We start from the raw sequence: 17,032 nt of genomic DNA, 5'->3' as shown, positions 1-17,032 counted from the left end.
AGCACAGACCAAAAGTTTCAACAGACGCAGGTGGCGGGTTTTGAGTTGCTGCGTGCTGTGCAAGTCCTGAGCATTTCAAAGTAACTTGATTATAAAAATATTGGAACACTTAACTCCATCAGCAAATGGTTTAAAGGAAACCTGAAACCACACGGCTGAGCCCAAAATACTGATTTCAATTAATGCTCAATCATCAAAACCCATTTTTGCATTAGCTCTCAATAACAACAACATTTAGCAGGTTTATCTCTCAAGCTTGCTGAAAGTTGTAATTGGAGTTGTCATTCTGGAGGCTGCATAACGTGCTACTCGCTTCACAGGCTGCAAGCTGAGGATATCTGTACTAATTACTTGGTACTCTGAACATGACAATGCTATGAGGAAGCCTGTATCTCACCTTCTGCTTTCTGTGAAGCCCTGCAGCTACTCCAGGCCAGTTTAGACCATCTTAGCAAAATCGTATTTTAGATATAAACAAACCGCATGTTACCATGTGCTTCCACTTTCACAGCTCTCAGACTTTTTTAGTTTAGCCAATAAAACACAACTTCTGTGACGCTGTTAGCATCCCTCGACCTCTATAAAACCTCTATAGGGCAGCTGTTGAGAGAAACAGTGAGGAAGGAAATTATTGGGGCTGGGGAACTGTAGACAAGATTATTGGTCATTTAGTTGTGACAGGTCTGAATACAGTCCTTCTTCATTATGTACTCTCCTGGCTTTCTCAGAAGGTCATTTCATGCCAAAGAGATGCACCACAGGCTCTAGGTCTGCAACACCTTCCCAAGGGCAGCACCTCCAGTACAAGGAGCAACCCTGGGAGACCAGGACACATTGGTGCAAAGCCTCTTCTCATCCGTGTTCCCTTCTTCCTCAGAGTATTTTCTTCACAGCACTGGCACTGCCAGAAGAATTTCAATAGGAACAATCATATCTGAATTAATTAATTTTACAAAAAACATTCACTGGTAGCACTCCCGAAGGGTATTACAGTGTGTTTACTTATTGGCTGTCAGGCAACGCTACAAGTTACAGACACCACTTACAGAAATCCCCAGAGAAGGCAGCACCTCATCTGGAGCCACAAAGGCACTAAGAAACCGCCGCTTCTTATCAGGCAGTGGGTATAGAATCTATCTGGCCTTGATAAGCGCAGGGATGTAAGCCCAAAGGCATCTTCTTGACAGCAGAAAAATCAAAGAATCATGGAATGGTCTGGGTTGGAAGGGACCACAACAGTTAGCTGCCAAGTGCCCTGAAGCAACCACCCATGGATGCAGTATTGTCCGAGAACTCTGCGATTTTTAGTCACACAAACAGCAAGAGATCTAAATTTCATTGGTTTCAACCAGCATCACAATTTAGAACCCATCAGCAACTGCAAGCTGGTCAAAAAATCATGTTTACTGGACGCAAGCAGCAGACGGGACACATGAATCCAGCCCTCGGCAGCCAACAGAGGAAAAGCAATATTGCACACTCCTGCCAGCAGAGACTGGGATGGAGAAGAGGAGAAAGAGCAGAGGCTGAAGAGCACTGGGACAGAGCTTGGATACAGCAGAGGTACACTCAAAGCACAAAGAAGTATCGAAGGAAGATAAATCTGGAAGGGAGGACCAGTGGAGAAGGATGCCAGTATAACTTCTACAGGCAGAAGCGGCTCCAAGTCACCCATTTGCTGCTTCAGTGAACGGCACAAATTCATGAGGGCTTGCAGAAAACAGCACTACAGGTTTTAGCAGCAGAACCTATCTGACTTTAAAGGATACATTTGAAGTATAAACACATTTGAAAACAAAGTTGCATGCATCAAAATTCAAATATTTCTTAAAAAAGCAAGAAATTTAAGTAGTGCAAATTGCAAATCTTTATCCCTGCATTCTTATTTACCAACAAGGACAGTGCTGTAAAAGCATATAATTATCTGCGCTTCCGGTACTTAACACAGAATAGACTGAAAAACTATCAAGAGCCTCGGTAAGTTTCAAAATACATTAAATCATTGTTGTTATTCATAAATACTATCTTAATACAAAACAAGGTAAAGTGATTTCAACACAACTTGCTGTTGATAATGCACAACTGGAGTTCCTCTTCCATTTTTCTTGATGCAAGCATTTGTATCTTGTCCTTTTACCCAAGGAGAGAAAGAGTCATTGACCCATCTACAACTCCCATGAAGATTCCCACAGTGCAAGCATGAGTCCCTTTTGGATAAAGTGTTCTCAGCCAAGAAAGGCACTACCTCAATTAGACAGGGATATCCATTTTCTCCACTTGTGAAGTTTTGGAAGAGCTGTTCAAGAATTTCTTGGAAGGGCTCAGAAAAAAATAAGTGTTGGTTTTCAATAAGACTACATCTTTAATGTTTCAAGATGTTGGTTTTTTGCCTTCGAGGTTCAATTCTCATAGCTGTAGGAGGCTGTCATCCACATAATTGGCTTCAAAAGTTCCTCCAGGCTCTTGATGTATTTCCTATGGCTAATCTTGCTGTGAGTAATCTCCTTCAAATATCCTGTTCACATGAATTATCTTGATTAACAAGCAAGGTTAACACAAAAACTCTTTAACTTGCTGACATGATTTTCCTTCCACAAAATCCGTCAATCCTGTTCTTTTGTTCCAGCCATGGCTTTCATGTGAGAAGCAAATTCTTTTCCTACAATGCCAATCTATTGACAAACCCATTCCCCAGGCAATAGGGTAATCAAGGTTATGCCATCTTTGTGACTCATATTACCAGCTGCTCTGCTTCTTATCTTAGAAATCTTACAGGGCTTTTCTCATCACAATCATCAGTGTCAGAACACTGACTAGATTTATCGCACCTGGATGCAAGTTCTAATCCTCCAATTTTTATGCCAGTTTCTGAATTACAGCTTGCATAGAAATTCATCTACATTGCTGCGTCCCAGCCTAGCCGGGCAGTGCAGGAGCAGGAGAGACTGTGGTGGCAAGCATGAAGGCAGTCAATGCCCACGGGACATGGAGTCCATCACAGAACCACTGGGGAGAGGGACAGCCTTCCTTTCACTTGATATCAGGCAGCAAGCACTCTTAATCTGAACAAAAAACTATCCAAATTGGGCACAAAGGCAAGGCTAAATTTCTATTTATTTATTTGCAAAAATCCCTCCTGCCTAGCTCAAAGCGCAGCTTGAATTCAAACAAGTAACATGCAGCTTCAAGATACGGTGAAGTAGAAATTCTGAGTGATACACAGGGTCAAGCAGAGCACTACAGCACAGCAAGGTCCGGCTCAAGTCAAATACCATGCTGCAATTAAAGCCTGTCACAACGTTCACTGTGCTTCAACAGACTGCTGTCATACATTCTCTGTATGCGATGCTGCTGGCCTATATTTTCTTGCTTCGCATTAAAAAATCATATATGCCATTAAATACAGCCTTCAACCACATGGTAGAAGCTATGTGATCTACACAACAAGAATTATTCATAAACGCCCCCAAGTTAACAAGCTAACTAGAAATTACCTTATAAACCTGAAAGGCCAAATGAGATTTAAAAACCAGGAAGTGCAGTATTTTACAGAGAAACTTCCAAGTGTGGGAAAAGTGAAAGGGAGCTTAAGTGAAATCAGCAGAACACTTCTTCCACTTAGAAATTAGAAAAAGTGAAAAAATCATTTTACAATTGTGAAAAAATTACACTAACATCAACATATAAGAAAGCATTTATTAGAAAAAGAGGTCTTGCCTCACCTTAAATAATAGCAACACCTTTACATACCTGCAAGGTGGTAAAAACATGGAATCCTTCATGAGCACAGACCCAGAAAGCAGTATATACCAGCATCTTGCAATAGTTTCTGAGCTGTAAGAAATGAAATCATCAATGTCCATTTATTTCTTACAGCAACTCAAGAATATACTATCTAAAAAGTTACTGTAGTAGAACAGTGATCTATCACTTCACCAATTTGATACGTGGACTGGAAAACTAAGAACATTCAGTGAACACTACCAAGAATTCAGTTTTTAAAAACATCTACATCCAGAATGTTTCTTATACCTTACAGTAACAGCTAAGTCAACTTAAAAACTTATTTTATTAAAGTGAATTTATCAATTTGCAGTAAAAACATTTAATTCCAGTGAAAGCATACATGGAACCACCAATCCCAGAACATTTTTATTCCATGATAAAGTTGATTAGCAATTCAATAGGGACAGAAATACTGCACCAACCTGTCAAGTTTTACGGCTAAAATATAAGACTCTTGCTTTGCATTCCTCCACCTCTGCACTTTTATCACACACACATGTGATACTGCCTCCCATTCCGCCACTCGACCCTAGACAGATGGCCAGGGATCTACCAACATTTCCTTCCACAGCCCAGAGCGGCAGGTCCGCACAAAAGTTATCGTGTTCTACCTCAGTGGGTTTTGCCTCTTCCTAAAGCACTGCTGCATCAACACTTCCCAGCTACAACCTACCATCACTTTCCTCTTCTCACACACACACACATCAACCTGGCACTGGAACAGGTCCATGCCACACGGACCCAACACGCGAACTAGCGGGTGGCATCTCGGTGAGACCCGGAGGTACTGGGAGATGTGCCTTACACAGAAAGTTAGGATTGGCTGCGTGAGGATAAATACACCACAAGCAATGCGAACATATGGGGGGAAATAGTGTATTTGCCTCCCAGCAAGAGCCCAAACAGATCTCTGAGAAAAAATACTAATTTTAGCAATTTAGAGTGAAAGAAGAGATAGCGTTTGAGCTCTGCCCCTCCTCAGGATGCTCCAGCAAGGCAACCACAGTGCTGCAGAGCCAGCTCCAGGGGAAGAGTGCCACCTACTGAGGCGTCCCCACCGCTCCCACCAGCCGCCGCTGTGACACTGCTGCTCGCCCACAGAGCTGGCGTGTGCCCAGCCTCACCTCTGCTGCCCGCGGGAGCCGTGCCCGTAACCCATGGGCACCTCTCAAATGTCAACACTGTCCTGCTGCTACAATCACCTCCTATCCAAGCTTTTAACCAGCCTGGCCAAGCTTAAACATTCTAACGTCTTCTATTTACACTTACTAAAAAAGCAAGCGATTACAGTGTACAACAGCGGGTTTGTTTACACTTCTACTGAAACACTCCAACAAGCAATATGCACTCACCAAAACAGGACTTGGTTGCCCTTGTACCTCTCATAGCGGGCACTGGATGACATAATTCTGCAGGAGGAAGGAAAGTTTAATTTCAATTTTAATCCCTGAAGATCATAAGCTATTAATCACCACATTTCAGTAGAATCGCTTTAAGGCTCTAAGACCTCAAATTCAGCTATTTTTTTTGTTCTAAACAAAGGATGTTCTCAACCATAAAATTCAAATTATTACGGTGTTCCTCATTATCCAAACAGATAATATACAGCATGTTCTCTAAGTGTTTAAATCACTCCCACACATTGGAATTACCCATAGCAACAGAACTGAAGGAACTAAAATACTTCCAACGCACTTTTTGTGCTTTGTTGGCCTTCTACTTTATGCATTCTGAGATCATCCGAATGTCTGAAGCATTAAAAAGCTTTTGTGATCTAGAGTCACAGGGCACTGTCTACATGGTCCATTGTAGACAAGTGGGAGTAAGCTCTGCCTTTGTCCTTAGCCCAGATAATTATTTTAGATTCCACATCATGTTAATGCAATGACTTAGCTCAGCAATGGACTTGGCCAACGTTCTGCCACCTCCAAGTCCAGACAAAAAGCTTTGTTCATCTCCACAAGAGCAGCCACAGACACCAGTGCAACACCTACAAAAAGCCAGCTCACTCCACTTTACCTTAGCTGGTGTTCCCTGAAGTGTGAGAGGATGTCCAGCCCATGAAGGAAAGAATAGATCGTGTTTAAGTCCTAGAAAGAAAAAGATAAAAAAAAAAAAAAAGAGACATGAGCAACTTCATTCATGGCATCTAATCACATCAGCATTACCTTCCACAGTAAGCCACACAGACTTAGGAGACATCAGTCTAGAGATAAAGCCCCAGTTAGGAGCAGGTCAGGACACAGGCAGAACCCTGCCCGTGCTTGGGCAGAGGAAGCAAAAGGAGCGTAGTCCAAGTGATGCATAAACACTCACCTGAAAAAAGAGTTATTAAAAATACCTCTGAAAATATTATTTACAGGAATGGGTACAGCAGCAACATGGGAAATAAGCCAAACAGGGCAGCCCTGTTCATCCAAGCTCAAAAACTGTCAAAGCCTCAGAACACCTCATTAAAGAAGGAATTTTGCAAAATCACTTCGCTAATAGCAAAGAATCCTGGAGAAAAGCTAAACCACACAGTCCAGCACTATATACAGTGCAGAGAACCACAGCACCTTTTCACAGCGGAAAGGAAGACAAAGGAAAAGCAATTTCACATCCTTCTCAGATCTAGCCGGCAGCCCTGCGACAAACACTGCTCCATCCCACTGCCTCTCGAACTCAGTCCAGTCCTTGACCAGAGAGCAACATTAGAAGTTACTCCAAAATACTTTTTGGCAGAGAAAACCAATAGATTTTAGATTCGTGGCCCATCTCCTGCTCCCCAAACTCCACATCACACCAGTGCCACCCATCAGAACCCACAGAAGCAACAACATCAGAACATGAAGACGATTTCCCTTTACAAACGGGACTTTACACAGATGCTGTAATTAGGAGATACAGCTGTTTAAACTTCTCCCTACACAGGATCCTCTTCAGTCACAAAAATACCCATGCCGGTGGTGCCAGCCACACGCTGGAGAAAAGCTCACTAGCGCTATTCATCCTTGAATTTGCTGTCCTGAACAGGTGGGCTGTTAGCATTAAACACAAGCACAACAAAATCATTATATGCCACACGGCAGCCTTCCTAGCTTGGCCTTGGAAAATATGTTCTGAATTTCCAAATGCTGCATTTATACAATGTTTACAAAAGATAAATCAATATGAATGCTCGCCTCAGAATTTACAATGGATTTACTTTAGAAAAGTTCTTTGGCTTAACAGTAAATGTTTAGAAATCTAACAGATATGGACTGTTAGACCAAACGAAAGGTCACCTGTAATTGCAGGCCACGTAAAACCAATAAAATCCTGATTATTTTTTTTTAAATGTCATTACCAAAACCCATGAAAATTAAACAGAAGGCCTGAATACATAACACATATATTTATAAAGCACCCGTCTCACATGGTCCAATCTCATTTTAATCCTGCAGCTGTGAATTGCCACAAATTTGATGTTCTTAGTAAGACAACCAGGAGGACCAGTTATGAATCAAACTCCAAACGCACCACTCGCCTGTGGTGATCAAACATAAATACCCAAGTATGTAAGAAATGACTACCTGGCAGCCACAGGGTCATCTGAGGTCTAAGACCAGCTCAGTTACCACCTCCCTACAACCTCCTTTCCAGGAGGAGCAGAGAGTGATGAGGTCTCCCCTCAGCCTCCTCTTCTCCAGGCTGAACAACCCCAGGTCCCTCAGCAGGTTAACCGAGCAAGGGCTGCCTCTCACCCTCCACCTGCAGCCAGATGGACCAAGCAGGATTACTGCACTGACCCACCCCACTTATTTAAGAGCTTGATGAATAAGCAGTTGGTAAATTAAAGAGATAAACATTTGCTTAAAGGGATTCGTGCCTGGAAAGCATCCCTCAGCTCAGACTTCGGCTGTTAAGAAGCGCAGCAGCAGAGAGAACAGCTGAGCTGGAGCACAGTGCAGAAATAGGGAAGGCAAAGCTTACTATTCCCTCCTCAGAGCAGGAGGCATTGAACTTCAGCCAGACAGCGTTACCTTTTGTTTGTTGAAGTAGATTGTTTACAGCCAACCAGGTGAAATTCCTCCTGTCCCTCACATGCCACTTCCAAGTCTAACAAGGGAGGTTGCATGTAGCTAATCTAGACCAGTTTTTCCCAATAACACGAAAATTTTATATCAGCCATCCTTTGCAAAGTTTTCTCTGTTACCCCCACCTCATTTACGAACAAACACAACAGCACTGAAATTACATTTGAGAGGCTCCATTTAGAGGCTTGGCTTATATTTTTGCAGGTGAGGAAGATAACTGATAGCACAGCTGCAACGCAAGCAGCCAGTGAGGGGCAGACACCCTCCAGCCTGCCAACACCGTGCACCCAACAACCCCTAGGCAGAGAGGAAAGCCTTCATTCTCCCATTCAAGCTTCAGAAGAGTGAAAATAGGATTAAAAACTGTTATTTTTATAAACGGATTTCACTGCCGCACCAGTTATGAACAGCAGACAAGCACACAACCACAGTACAAAGGGCAGAGATTACTTTCACGGGCAGCCCCTCTGGATAAGAAGGGCTATAAAGGCTGATGCCAAAGGGCAACAATTGGTGCTACAACAGTGGAACACAAAGTACTGGCTGAAAAGTTACAGACCCTTTTCATGCCCTTCCCTACAATCTCCTTATGTACATCTTTCTGCCAAAATCAAACCAAAACACAATTACTGATGATTAAAATAAATTCTCCACGTACTCTAAACTAGGGAGCAAGGTCAAAATTATTTTATTTTGTAATCTTTATTTTCAGAATTGAAATACCAGCTGACATTAAAGCACAGTATCTACCTTTAAATGGTATGGCCACATGTACACCTCGGTCTTTGAAAAAAAAAAAAAAGAGTACCTTGTCAAGGGTATTTAAGGGAAATTAACTCACATTTTCTCTCCAGCTAGGTAAAAATGCTGCTCCAGTGAGCCAAGGGAAGGAGGGAAACTGGGAAAGAGTAGATGGAAGCAGGCAGGAGTTGCTAAGAAGGAGGTTTTCTAGGCTACAGAGAGCCACAACGTGCAGGCTAGGACCACAGTGCTCACGCACAAAGCTGGCCAGGGTGGCTTGTTTACTTTGCCTCCAGTTCCCACGGCACCAAGTTTGCAAGCAGAGGTGTTCTCAACTGTTACATCTATAAAGCTGAGGACATCTGCTTCTTCACATTCCTCCTGTGAAAGAGCACACAGTAAAATTGCTTACATCGAAGCAGAAGGGCAGAAATCAAGGGATTGCTCTGCAGACGGCACTGTTATCGGCAGACCCGGCCACAAGGAGAGCGTGGCCAGCAGCGCCCAGCTCCATTCAGCAGAGCCCGTTATCATCCCCAACACACACATCCTTCCGACAAAAACCTTAACCAGCCGCTAAACCAAAGGCAGTGCAAAAACATGGAGATTTTAGTAACAACATAATGCTGCATAAATCAGCTTTCTTCTATGGTAACATCCTCATCCCAACACCCTATGAAGTGAGCTGCTGGAATAAAGGAGCATTTCTTTCCCCTGCCAGATGCTAACTCACATAATCACCAGAGGATGCCACAACTGTAGGATAAGGGAAAATAAAAGCAGCACCAGTAACATCAAGTGAAAAATCATGACATGAATGTAAACTACTGCCATCGCTCATTTCCCCCAAAACGTTTTTAATTTGCTACTTCAGTTTCCCTATGAAAATAGTGAAATATCAATTTCCTAGTTACCAAGGTATAACTTTTAAAAGATAAATTAATAAATAAAATGCCAGCAAGAAAAAGTCATCATGAGAATACGATCAACCCTCAAAACTGCTGGGGAAGTTGTGATCATCCTTGGTTTTGTTATTAGCATCTTTATTAAAATGTAGGAGCATCCAGATCTTGGTCGAACAAGCACACGTACAGAAGCACCAAGCGCTGCCACGAGGGATCCTCTCCCACTGCGGCCACCTCTGTGCCAGCCCAGGTACCCTTTTATTAGCCCAGGACACTTGTTGAAGCCTAGATTACCAGTATCCTAAGGCTAAAGTGATCTATGCAGCTGCTACTGAAGCTTATTTATCTTTTAACAATTTAACGCCCACCCTCAATAAGGGGTTTATCCTTGCCGCTCCATCACATGAGCTGATGAGCAACATTTGCGTTTGTATCATCTCCTCCTGCTTCACCCTTTGCTCTCCCCATCTTTCCTCCTTAACCCAGGGAGCAACTTGACAAAGCTTGGAATTAAGGCTCCAATGGAACAAGGGTGGTCTCGAATATGGGGTTCTGAATACCGAGTTTTCCAGACAAACAACAAATCCAGCCAGCACAACTGTAATCCACGTGAAACACATTCACATGCTCCAACACAGCAATAAGGTCCAAGACAAATTCCCCTGCAGTGTTAGAAGTGGCCAAAAGCAGCGTGATGCTCTGGAATGAGGATGAAGTGTCTGCACCAAAAGCAAATTTGCTCTTGATAAACATAAAATGAAAAACTGATGCTTTACTTGATGTGACTCCAGCCAGGTGTTCCAGTAACAAACAACTACTTTAAAAAGCCAAGCAGAAAATCTCTTCTATTTCTAAGGAAAGAAAATAAAGCAATTTGTTCCAAAATGACCTCACAGTTTCAAATGCTGATAAATACCACAAAGAGCCATTCTCAGTGACTGCACCAAGGAAACCATAAATTCCTCAAACTCCCAGTGCACTATGTGTTTTGTCTTATATGAAAGGCGAGAGGCAGCACGAACCCCAGAGAGCTGCATCCAGCCACAGCTGCTCTGTGCTGACCACGGGATGGGTGCTCCACCCCCCAGTAGACCAACTTCCAGCTCCTGAATCCTGATGGGCTCAGAGTTCATAGATGCTCTAGATCCACAGTGAACCTTAAGTGAGGAGTCTCAAAGCATGCAGATCAGCAGGCATCATTCAGTCAGCCCAGAGGTTTGCTCAGGGAATGGGAATGGAGCAGGAACTTGCACAGCAGCACCAGCACTTCAAAGCCATACAGAAGAAGCAGCTGTGTCAGCAGGTTCCAGACAGATTGCTCTCACATGCAAACCTGTCCCAAAAAGCTACGCAAAACCTGTCTCTCAATTCCACCCCAAACACATGAAATTCCTGCTGTAAGAACATATGCTTGGCTCACTGGAGGCTCCCCACACCCAACCCACGCGGGCAGCCAAGACACCCAGGATTCCCCGGTTCACATACAAGAACCTCCTTCTTGCGGAAGCACAAGGGATGGCTGACAGGCGCTTGCATTCACGCTTTTTAAGACAAGACAGTTGCCAGGATGCATATTTTACACACTTGAGAGCAAACAAAAATGCTAGCATCTTTTAAAGCTCTGCTACAGATTCAACTACATTGTAGACAATATACTTTAAAACACACAGACACACGTCTGCCTTTGAAACAACAGTTAAACCATATGGTAGGAGTTTCTTAAATTCACTGACATTGAAAAGGCTACGAGGAACAAAATCTTCCAGGGGAGGAAGTGGCACGGTTGAAAGCTGCCACAACCTCTCTATTCGTTCATTACAGAGCTGCTTTCTCTTCCATGCCTTGGTCAGAAGGCACCAAGCAGGAAACAAGGCTGAGAAACTTCAGCAGAATCAAGCACTCGCGTGGTATCAATGAGGGTTTTAACGTGCTCTTGGACAGTGGCTGAAATCCTCTGTATTGAATTCATTACTTGAAGTGCCTAGATCTCAGTGAAGCAAGCCGCAGCAACCCTTGGAGCGCGGAGAACAGGTTATGTAAGCTGTGAGCAGGAGGCTGTACTCCAGCCCGCTGCCATTGCTTGCTTCACAGTGATTCAGCAGCCTCCTTCTACCCACTGAATGCGTCTTTTATGAGGCTCAATAAAGACTCTGTCACCCTGAGAGGGGTGTAGCAGAGGAGAGGAAATGTTACTCAGCACAGTTTATGGTTTTCATTGCTTCCCTTCCTGTTACTTCATCGAAGGCTGGAATCCATGCCGTTTCCTTTACTCCCCGTTTAAGGCCAATTGTAAAAATAGTACTCCCAAATTCTTTCCTGATAATGTAATACCAGGAATAAAAACACAGAACCATGCTCGAGCTGTTTGATCCACGGTTTCCATACTCAGATATCTAGACGGCAAACTCACCAGCCTTAGCAAGGCAGGTTCAAGCAGCCCAACCTCTGCACCCAAAGCCAGAGGAGACACAGAGGCAGCTCCCCTGAAGCCCGATCAGCACTTTCCACGGGAGTAATTACATTTAAACATGTGTGGCAGAGTGTATGGTCCCTCGACTAATAGGAAAATTAGGAGATGAACCAGAAAGCAACTCATCTATCTTAATTATTTACTCTCCCAGTTCAGTGGCATAAGCTTCTGATATTTACTAAAAATGCCAAGTGATGCAAAAGAGCATCAGCACAGGACTCTTCACTGAGCTGGAGAGCACACCTAGAGTAACCACAGCACAGTTTGGGTTGGAAGTGACCTTAAAGACAACCAGTTCCACCCCTGCCACGGACAGGAACACCTCCACTGGGCCAGGCTGCTCGAAGCCCCCATCCAACCTGGCCTTGAACACCTCCAGGGATGGGGCATTCAGAACTTCCCTGGACAGACTGTTCCAGTGTTTCACTTCCCTCACACTTAAGGATTTCTTCCTAATGTCCCATGTAAATCTTCTCCCTTCCAATTTAAAGCCATTCCCCCTCATCCTATCACTACAGACCCTTCCCAGCTTTCCTGGAGCCCCTTTCCCTACTGGAAGCTGCTCTAAGGTCTCCTCAGAGCCTTCTCTCCAGGCTGAACAACCCCAACTCCCTCTGCCTGTCCTCATACAGGAGGTGCTCCAGGTAATCATTACCTTTAAAGTATTCTCTTATTTAGCTGGAGTTCTTCTTAAAAAAAAGAAATGAAATACAAGCATTGAGGCACAATTAGGGAGGAGAATAGGTTGATTAGTCAGTCAGATGAATGAAAAGGTTCTCAAAAGACTTTGACGAAACACCTTTTAGAGCGTGACACAGTAAGCAGCACTCACCAGGAATGAAGTGTCATCATGCCACATAAGAAACACAACAATTCAACAAGCACATCTCATAAAACACACTAGCAGCAAACTCCTGCATGATCTGAAATCACTGTCTGAGTTTGCACCCAGTATGATTCGTATCGAAAAACTGGTTCGGCCACTTCAGAGCCATAATCTGTCACTAATAAAAAACAGCATATATTCCATAAGAAATTTTTCTGCCTATGGTTACAGGTGACGGTTTTCTGGCCTCAATTGCCAGCCTACTCCCTCCAGGCATTTTGAGCAATGCAGAGTTTCCTAGCACCTTGCTAAAAATCATCATTCATTTATTACAATTCTGTAACACAGGATCAATACATCTGAACGGCTCCAAACAATAAAGAACTCAATTTTTCAGAATTAGTCTTTCATACGTCCACAGCCTCCCGGTGCCTATGCCCATCAGACAGCAATATACCACGTTATGACCATGGCCCAGAATTCCTCTCTAAACCCCAAACTCCACATTTACCCACAAAGATGACAGTTACTGTTTCTTCCAAATGGGGGAATGTCAGTCTAGTAACTACAGTATCTTTATGTAAGAGAAAAGCAATAAAAAGGGACTTCACTCTTCTGTAAATCCAGGAAGCAATCACAACTGGCAGCATCAGTTAGTAACAGTACAGCCAGAAAGAAGAAACTGAAATCTGGCTTTTGTTTTTGCAGACCGTCAGAAGCAACATTTACACGCTTGCATTTCTATCTCTTTTTTTTTTTTTTCCTGCAAAACCAGTAAGTCTCTCAATGGGGCAAATACATAGCTTCCTTACATATTATTTCCTTTTAACATGCACACAGAGCTAACGGGCATAGGCTTACAAGTTACCTTCCACTCCTAGGTACAGGAGTATCCTCAAAGAAATCTGAAAAAGTCAGATCTTAAAGAACAGAGGCCCTAGAACCACTATTAAAGTTTATTTCCCTTCTGAAAGTTCCTCTACTCAGCAACACACTTCTGAAAATTAAAAAAAAAGCAAAGTATTTCTACATGAAAATAAAACAAAAAGTTTGTCTACTCACCAATAGCTCCACACACCCCACACAGATAAACACCTTCCATCAAAGAACCCTGTGCTGTGTTGATATAAGACTTTAGCAGAAAGCAAAACATTTAAAGGAATGAGGGAGGGGAAGTTTTATATTATTTTTGTTGCTGTTTCATCACACCAAGTCAGCATTTTTGGAACCTCAACTTCGCCAGAGAAATAACTTCCTTTGGAAAAGCTGATTTTGCAGAGTGAAATACCAAGGGTACCAAGGGCCCTGGACTGGAGAGATGGGAACATCAAATGCCATCGCTTCAAAGCCAGCAGCTTCTAGAGAGTTTTGAATACCTGAAGCACAGTTCAGCCCTTATCACGGTTCAGAACAAAAGTACAGCTATAAAAAGAGTATCTTAAAGTAAAATATTACCATAAATTTCCCAGACAGTCATTACTTGGTTTTAAAATATCTTTCAGACTTACATGCTGAAAACAGAAAACCAAAAGCTGCCTTGAAAACACTGACTGCTAGACTTCAATAGGATGGGAAGCTCCAAGCGTCCAAAACTAATTTCAATGCTTACACCTATCAAAGAGTAGGACTTTATCCCAAACATTTTTCAGTAAGAGATCAAAGATGGTAAAAGCAGCCTCTTTACCCAGGCTCTTGACAAGCTTCCCAAAATCCACAAGCAAAACAGGCCATTTCAGACTCATAGTTCTACCAACACTTTGCAGGTCAAGCCACAGACTGCTTGTCAAGATTAACAATCTCCCTCTTCCAGCACAAGCATCCATCAAAAGCAGTATTTCGGTTACACCTTTTTTTTGTCCTAACTCCAAAAACATTAGCTTGCCCGATTCACAAAGCAACTCCCCTGCTCTTTTAGGAGAAGCAGGCAAGAAAGTAGCAACGTCCAAAATTTCCTTTTGAGAAAAACAAGGAATTGTCGTAGGAAAGGTCAGAACACTGAAATGCTAAGGAAAAAGGCAGATTCTTATTAAGTAAGAAATTTGGTAGAGAAACCTGGGGATGAGAAGAGAAGAGGTGGAGGATGAAATTCAAAAGTCAGTTTTATGCTTACTGTAATGACAAATCGGGAGTACGTCTGTATGAACTCAGTCGTGTCGAACGTCTGAGTTCCTTACCCAGATAAGACTTTGCTCCCACTGTAGGGAATGCTCTCCTCACAGTTCTCTTTCCTCTCTCTTGAATTAGAGCTCCTAGTGGGGATGCAAAGCACTTTTTTTACCAAAAGATTATCCTGTTAACTCCAAGCAAGCTCCTGTGTTAAGGGATTAGCTCCAGGACAGGTGCTGCAGGAAGGCAGGGAGGGAATGCAATCTGCTCCCACAGGTGTAGCAAAGAAAGACCAGCTACATACCACAACGAGATAGAGAGATGGATAAACAGGCAGGCAGATAGATAGCTTATAATAACACATGCATACAAAGACAGGAAGATGTGCAACTCCAAAAATCATTACTGCCCGCTTCCCCAAGCAAAGCACTAAGCAACTGCTGTTTCATGTTTAACTCACGAAACACACTCCGTGGTGAGTGTTTCTCCAGCCACTTGCATCATGCTTTGCCCAACGCAGCTTTGCAGCAAGCTCGCTGCTATCAAGGTCCCGGAACTACAGCCCCTGTTGGGCAGGTATCTCGAGCAGAGACCAGCGGAGTTAACACTGCACTGCAGTTTGTTTCCACCATATTAATTATTCAAATGGATAAGAATATTGTTGGTTTTATAGTGGCACATTTATGATTTTGCAATATATAATTGCATATTTCTTCATGAATTCAATCAAGTAAAGATCACGTCTCACAGGAAATTACATCCAGCTTAATAAACAATAGGAAAGACAAAACGAGATCTCCCACCAATATTGTAATTTAAGTCACCCACTTCATATCCAGGTAATGGAGAGGGATACAACTCTACAAACTGTCTCGAAGTATTTTGGCGCATCAGTAAAATATCAGTCACCACACTCCTTCCAGCTAAAATATTCTGTGTTTTCATTCAACATTGATGACAATGCACCAACACAAAAGAAAAAAGCATAAGAATGAGATTATCATGGAGGAGTAAAATACCATACAAAAGTAAAGCTCTCCTACAGCCTTTTTTAATAAAATCACTCGAAGAAAAAAAAAAATATTATCTCCAGCTCTTTTATTCCCCTAATAGTGCCATAATGAACTACGAAGATATTCCTGTAGGGGACAACAGCAACAAGCTTACCAGTAATTCCTCCTGTATCCTGGCACTAACAAACAGAGCAATCCAGGAGAGTTACTGTCATTCACAATCAACCATCTCCCTGGTAAATTAACTCAATGCAGATTCCCACAATTAAATTCTGCTACTGCCACAACTACTACAAAACCCTCTCACCTGCAAAGAAAGGCTAACATGCCTGCATATGTGTGTGTATATACATTGCAAATGTTCATATATCCCTCACCAAACAGAAACGTGCAAACAGAAGCTCTTAGTATCCTCATTTGCGCAATTAAGTGAGCCAGATTTACCCCACTGCTACATTTGAACACAAATCACCAGAGCAAGTCTCTAAAACCTGACCCTCTGCATTAAGATCTGCTTTTGTACTTCTCAACAATACCTGTGCCATAGACCATAGGAGGCTTACGGATCCAAACTGAGGAGTTATATTCTATATAAACATTTTCACATATCTATGTTATAAGGCTTCAAGTTTGAAGTCAATTCAACATAAATAGTAGAAGCAGAGATATCTGTGCGTTTCCCTAGTAATTAGAATTTATTATTGATGCATAATGTTACAGAAGGAATAATTCTAATTAATAATTCTAATTAATTCCTGAACATTAGGAGGAATAAACAACAAGTGCACTGTCAGGAACTGAATCAACCATGAGATATAGCTCCTCAGGAATTTCTAGCTCCAGATCCTGCAGCCTACCCATGACGCACCCAGCTTCCCAAAGAGCAACAAACTGCATGACTAACATCCACGGAACTACGGACAAGATGCTGAGCAAACACCTTCTCCACCTCCGTACTAAATCAAACAGGTACCAATCAATTACACGTGAGACATGGGCTACTTCAGCTGGGTTGTACGTGAGATGATATGGAAATATCTTCTACTCCAACCAGCCATTCCCTTCTTAAGAGAGACAAAAAACTTCAGAGGCTGTAATTATCTTTGAATACAAACCCAAAACAAACC

The 17,032-nt window shown here is 42.7% G+C and overlaps 1 protein-coding gene across 7 annotated transcripts in view; it reads right to left on the bottom strand.

Moving 5' to 3' along the window:
- Positions 1-17,032, bottom strand: part of RAPGEF6 (Rap guanine nucleotide exchange factor 6) — a 123,935-nt gene that overhangs the window by 93,107 nt on the left and 13,796 nt on the right. For all 7 annotated transcript variants that reach the window (XM_069869355.1, XM_069869361.1, XM_069869357.1 and 4 more), the window contains exons 2-4: positions 5,806-5,876; positions 5,139-5,195; positions 3,751-3,834 (exon numbers count right to left, since the gene is read on the bottom strand). In XM_069869355.1, coding sequence (XP_069725456.1) covers positions 3,751-3,834; positions 5,139-5,195; positions 5,806-5,876 — 212 coding nt within the window. The remainder of the gene's footprint in view (positions 1-3,750; positions 3,835-5,138; positions 5,196-5,805; positions 5,877-17,032) is intronic.

The sequence above is a fragment of the Phaenicophaeus curvirostris genome, chromosome 15 (assembly GCF_032191515.1).
Source record: "Phaenicophaeus curvirostris isolate KB17595 chromosome 15, BPBGC_Pcur_1.0, whole genome shotgun sequence".
NCBI classification, from domain to species: domain Eukaryota; kingdom Metazoa; phylum Chordata; class Aves; order Cuculiformes; family Cuculidae; genus Phaenicophaeus; species Phaenicophaeus curvirostris.
This window is presented reverse-complemented; position numbering and strand designations above follow the sequence as displayed.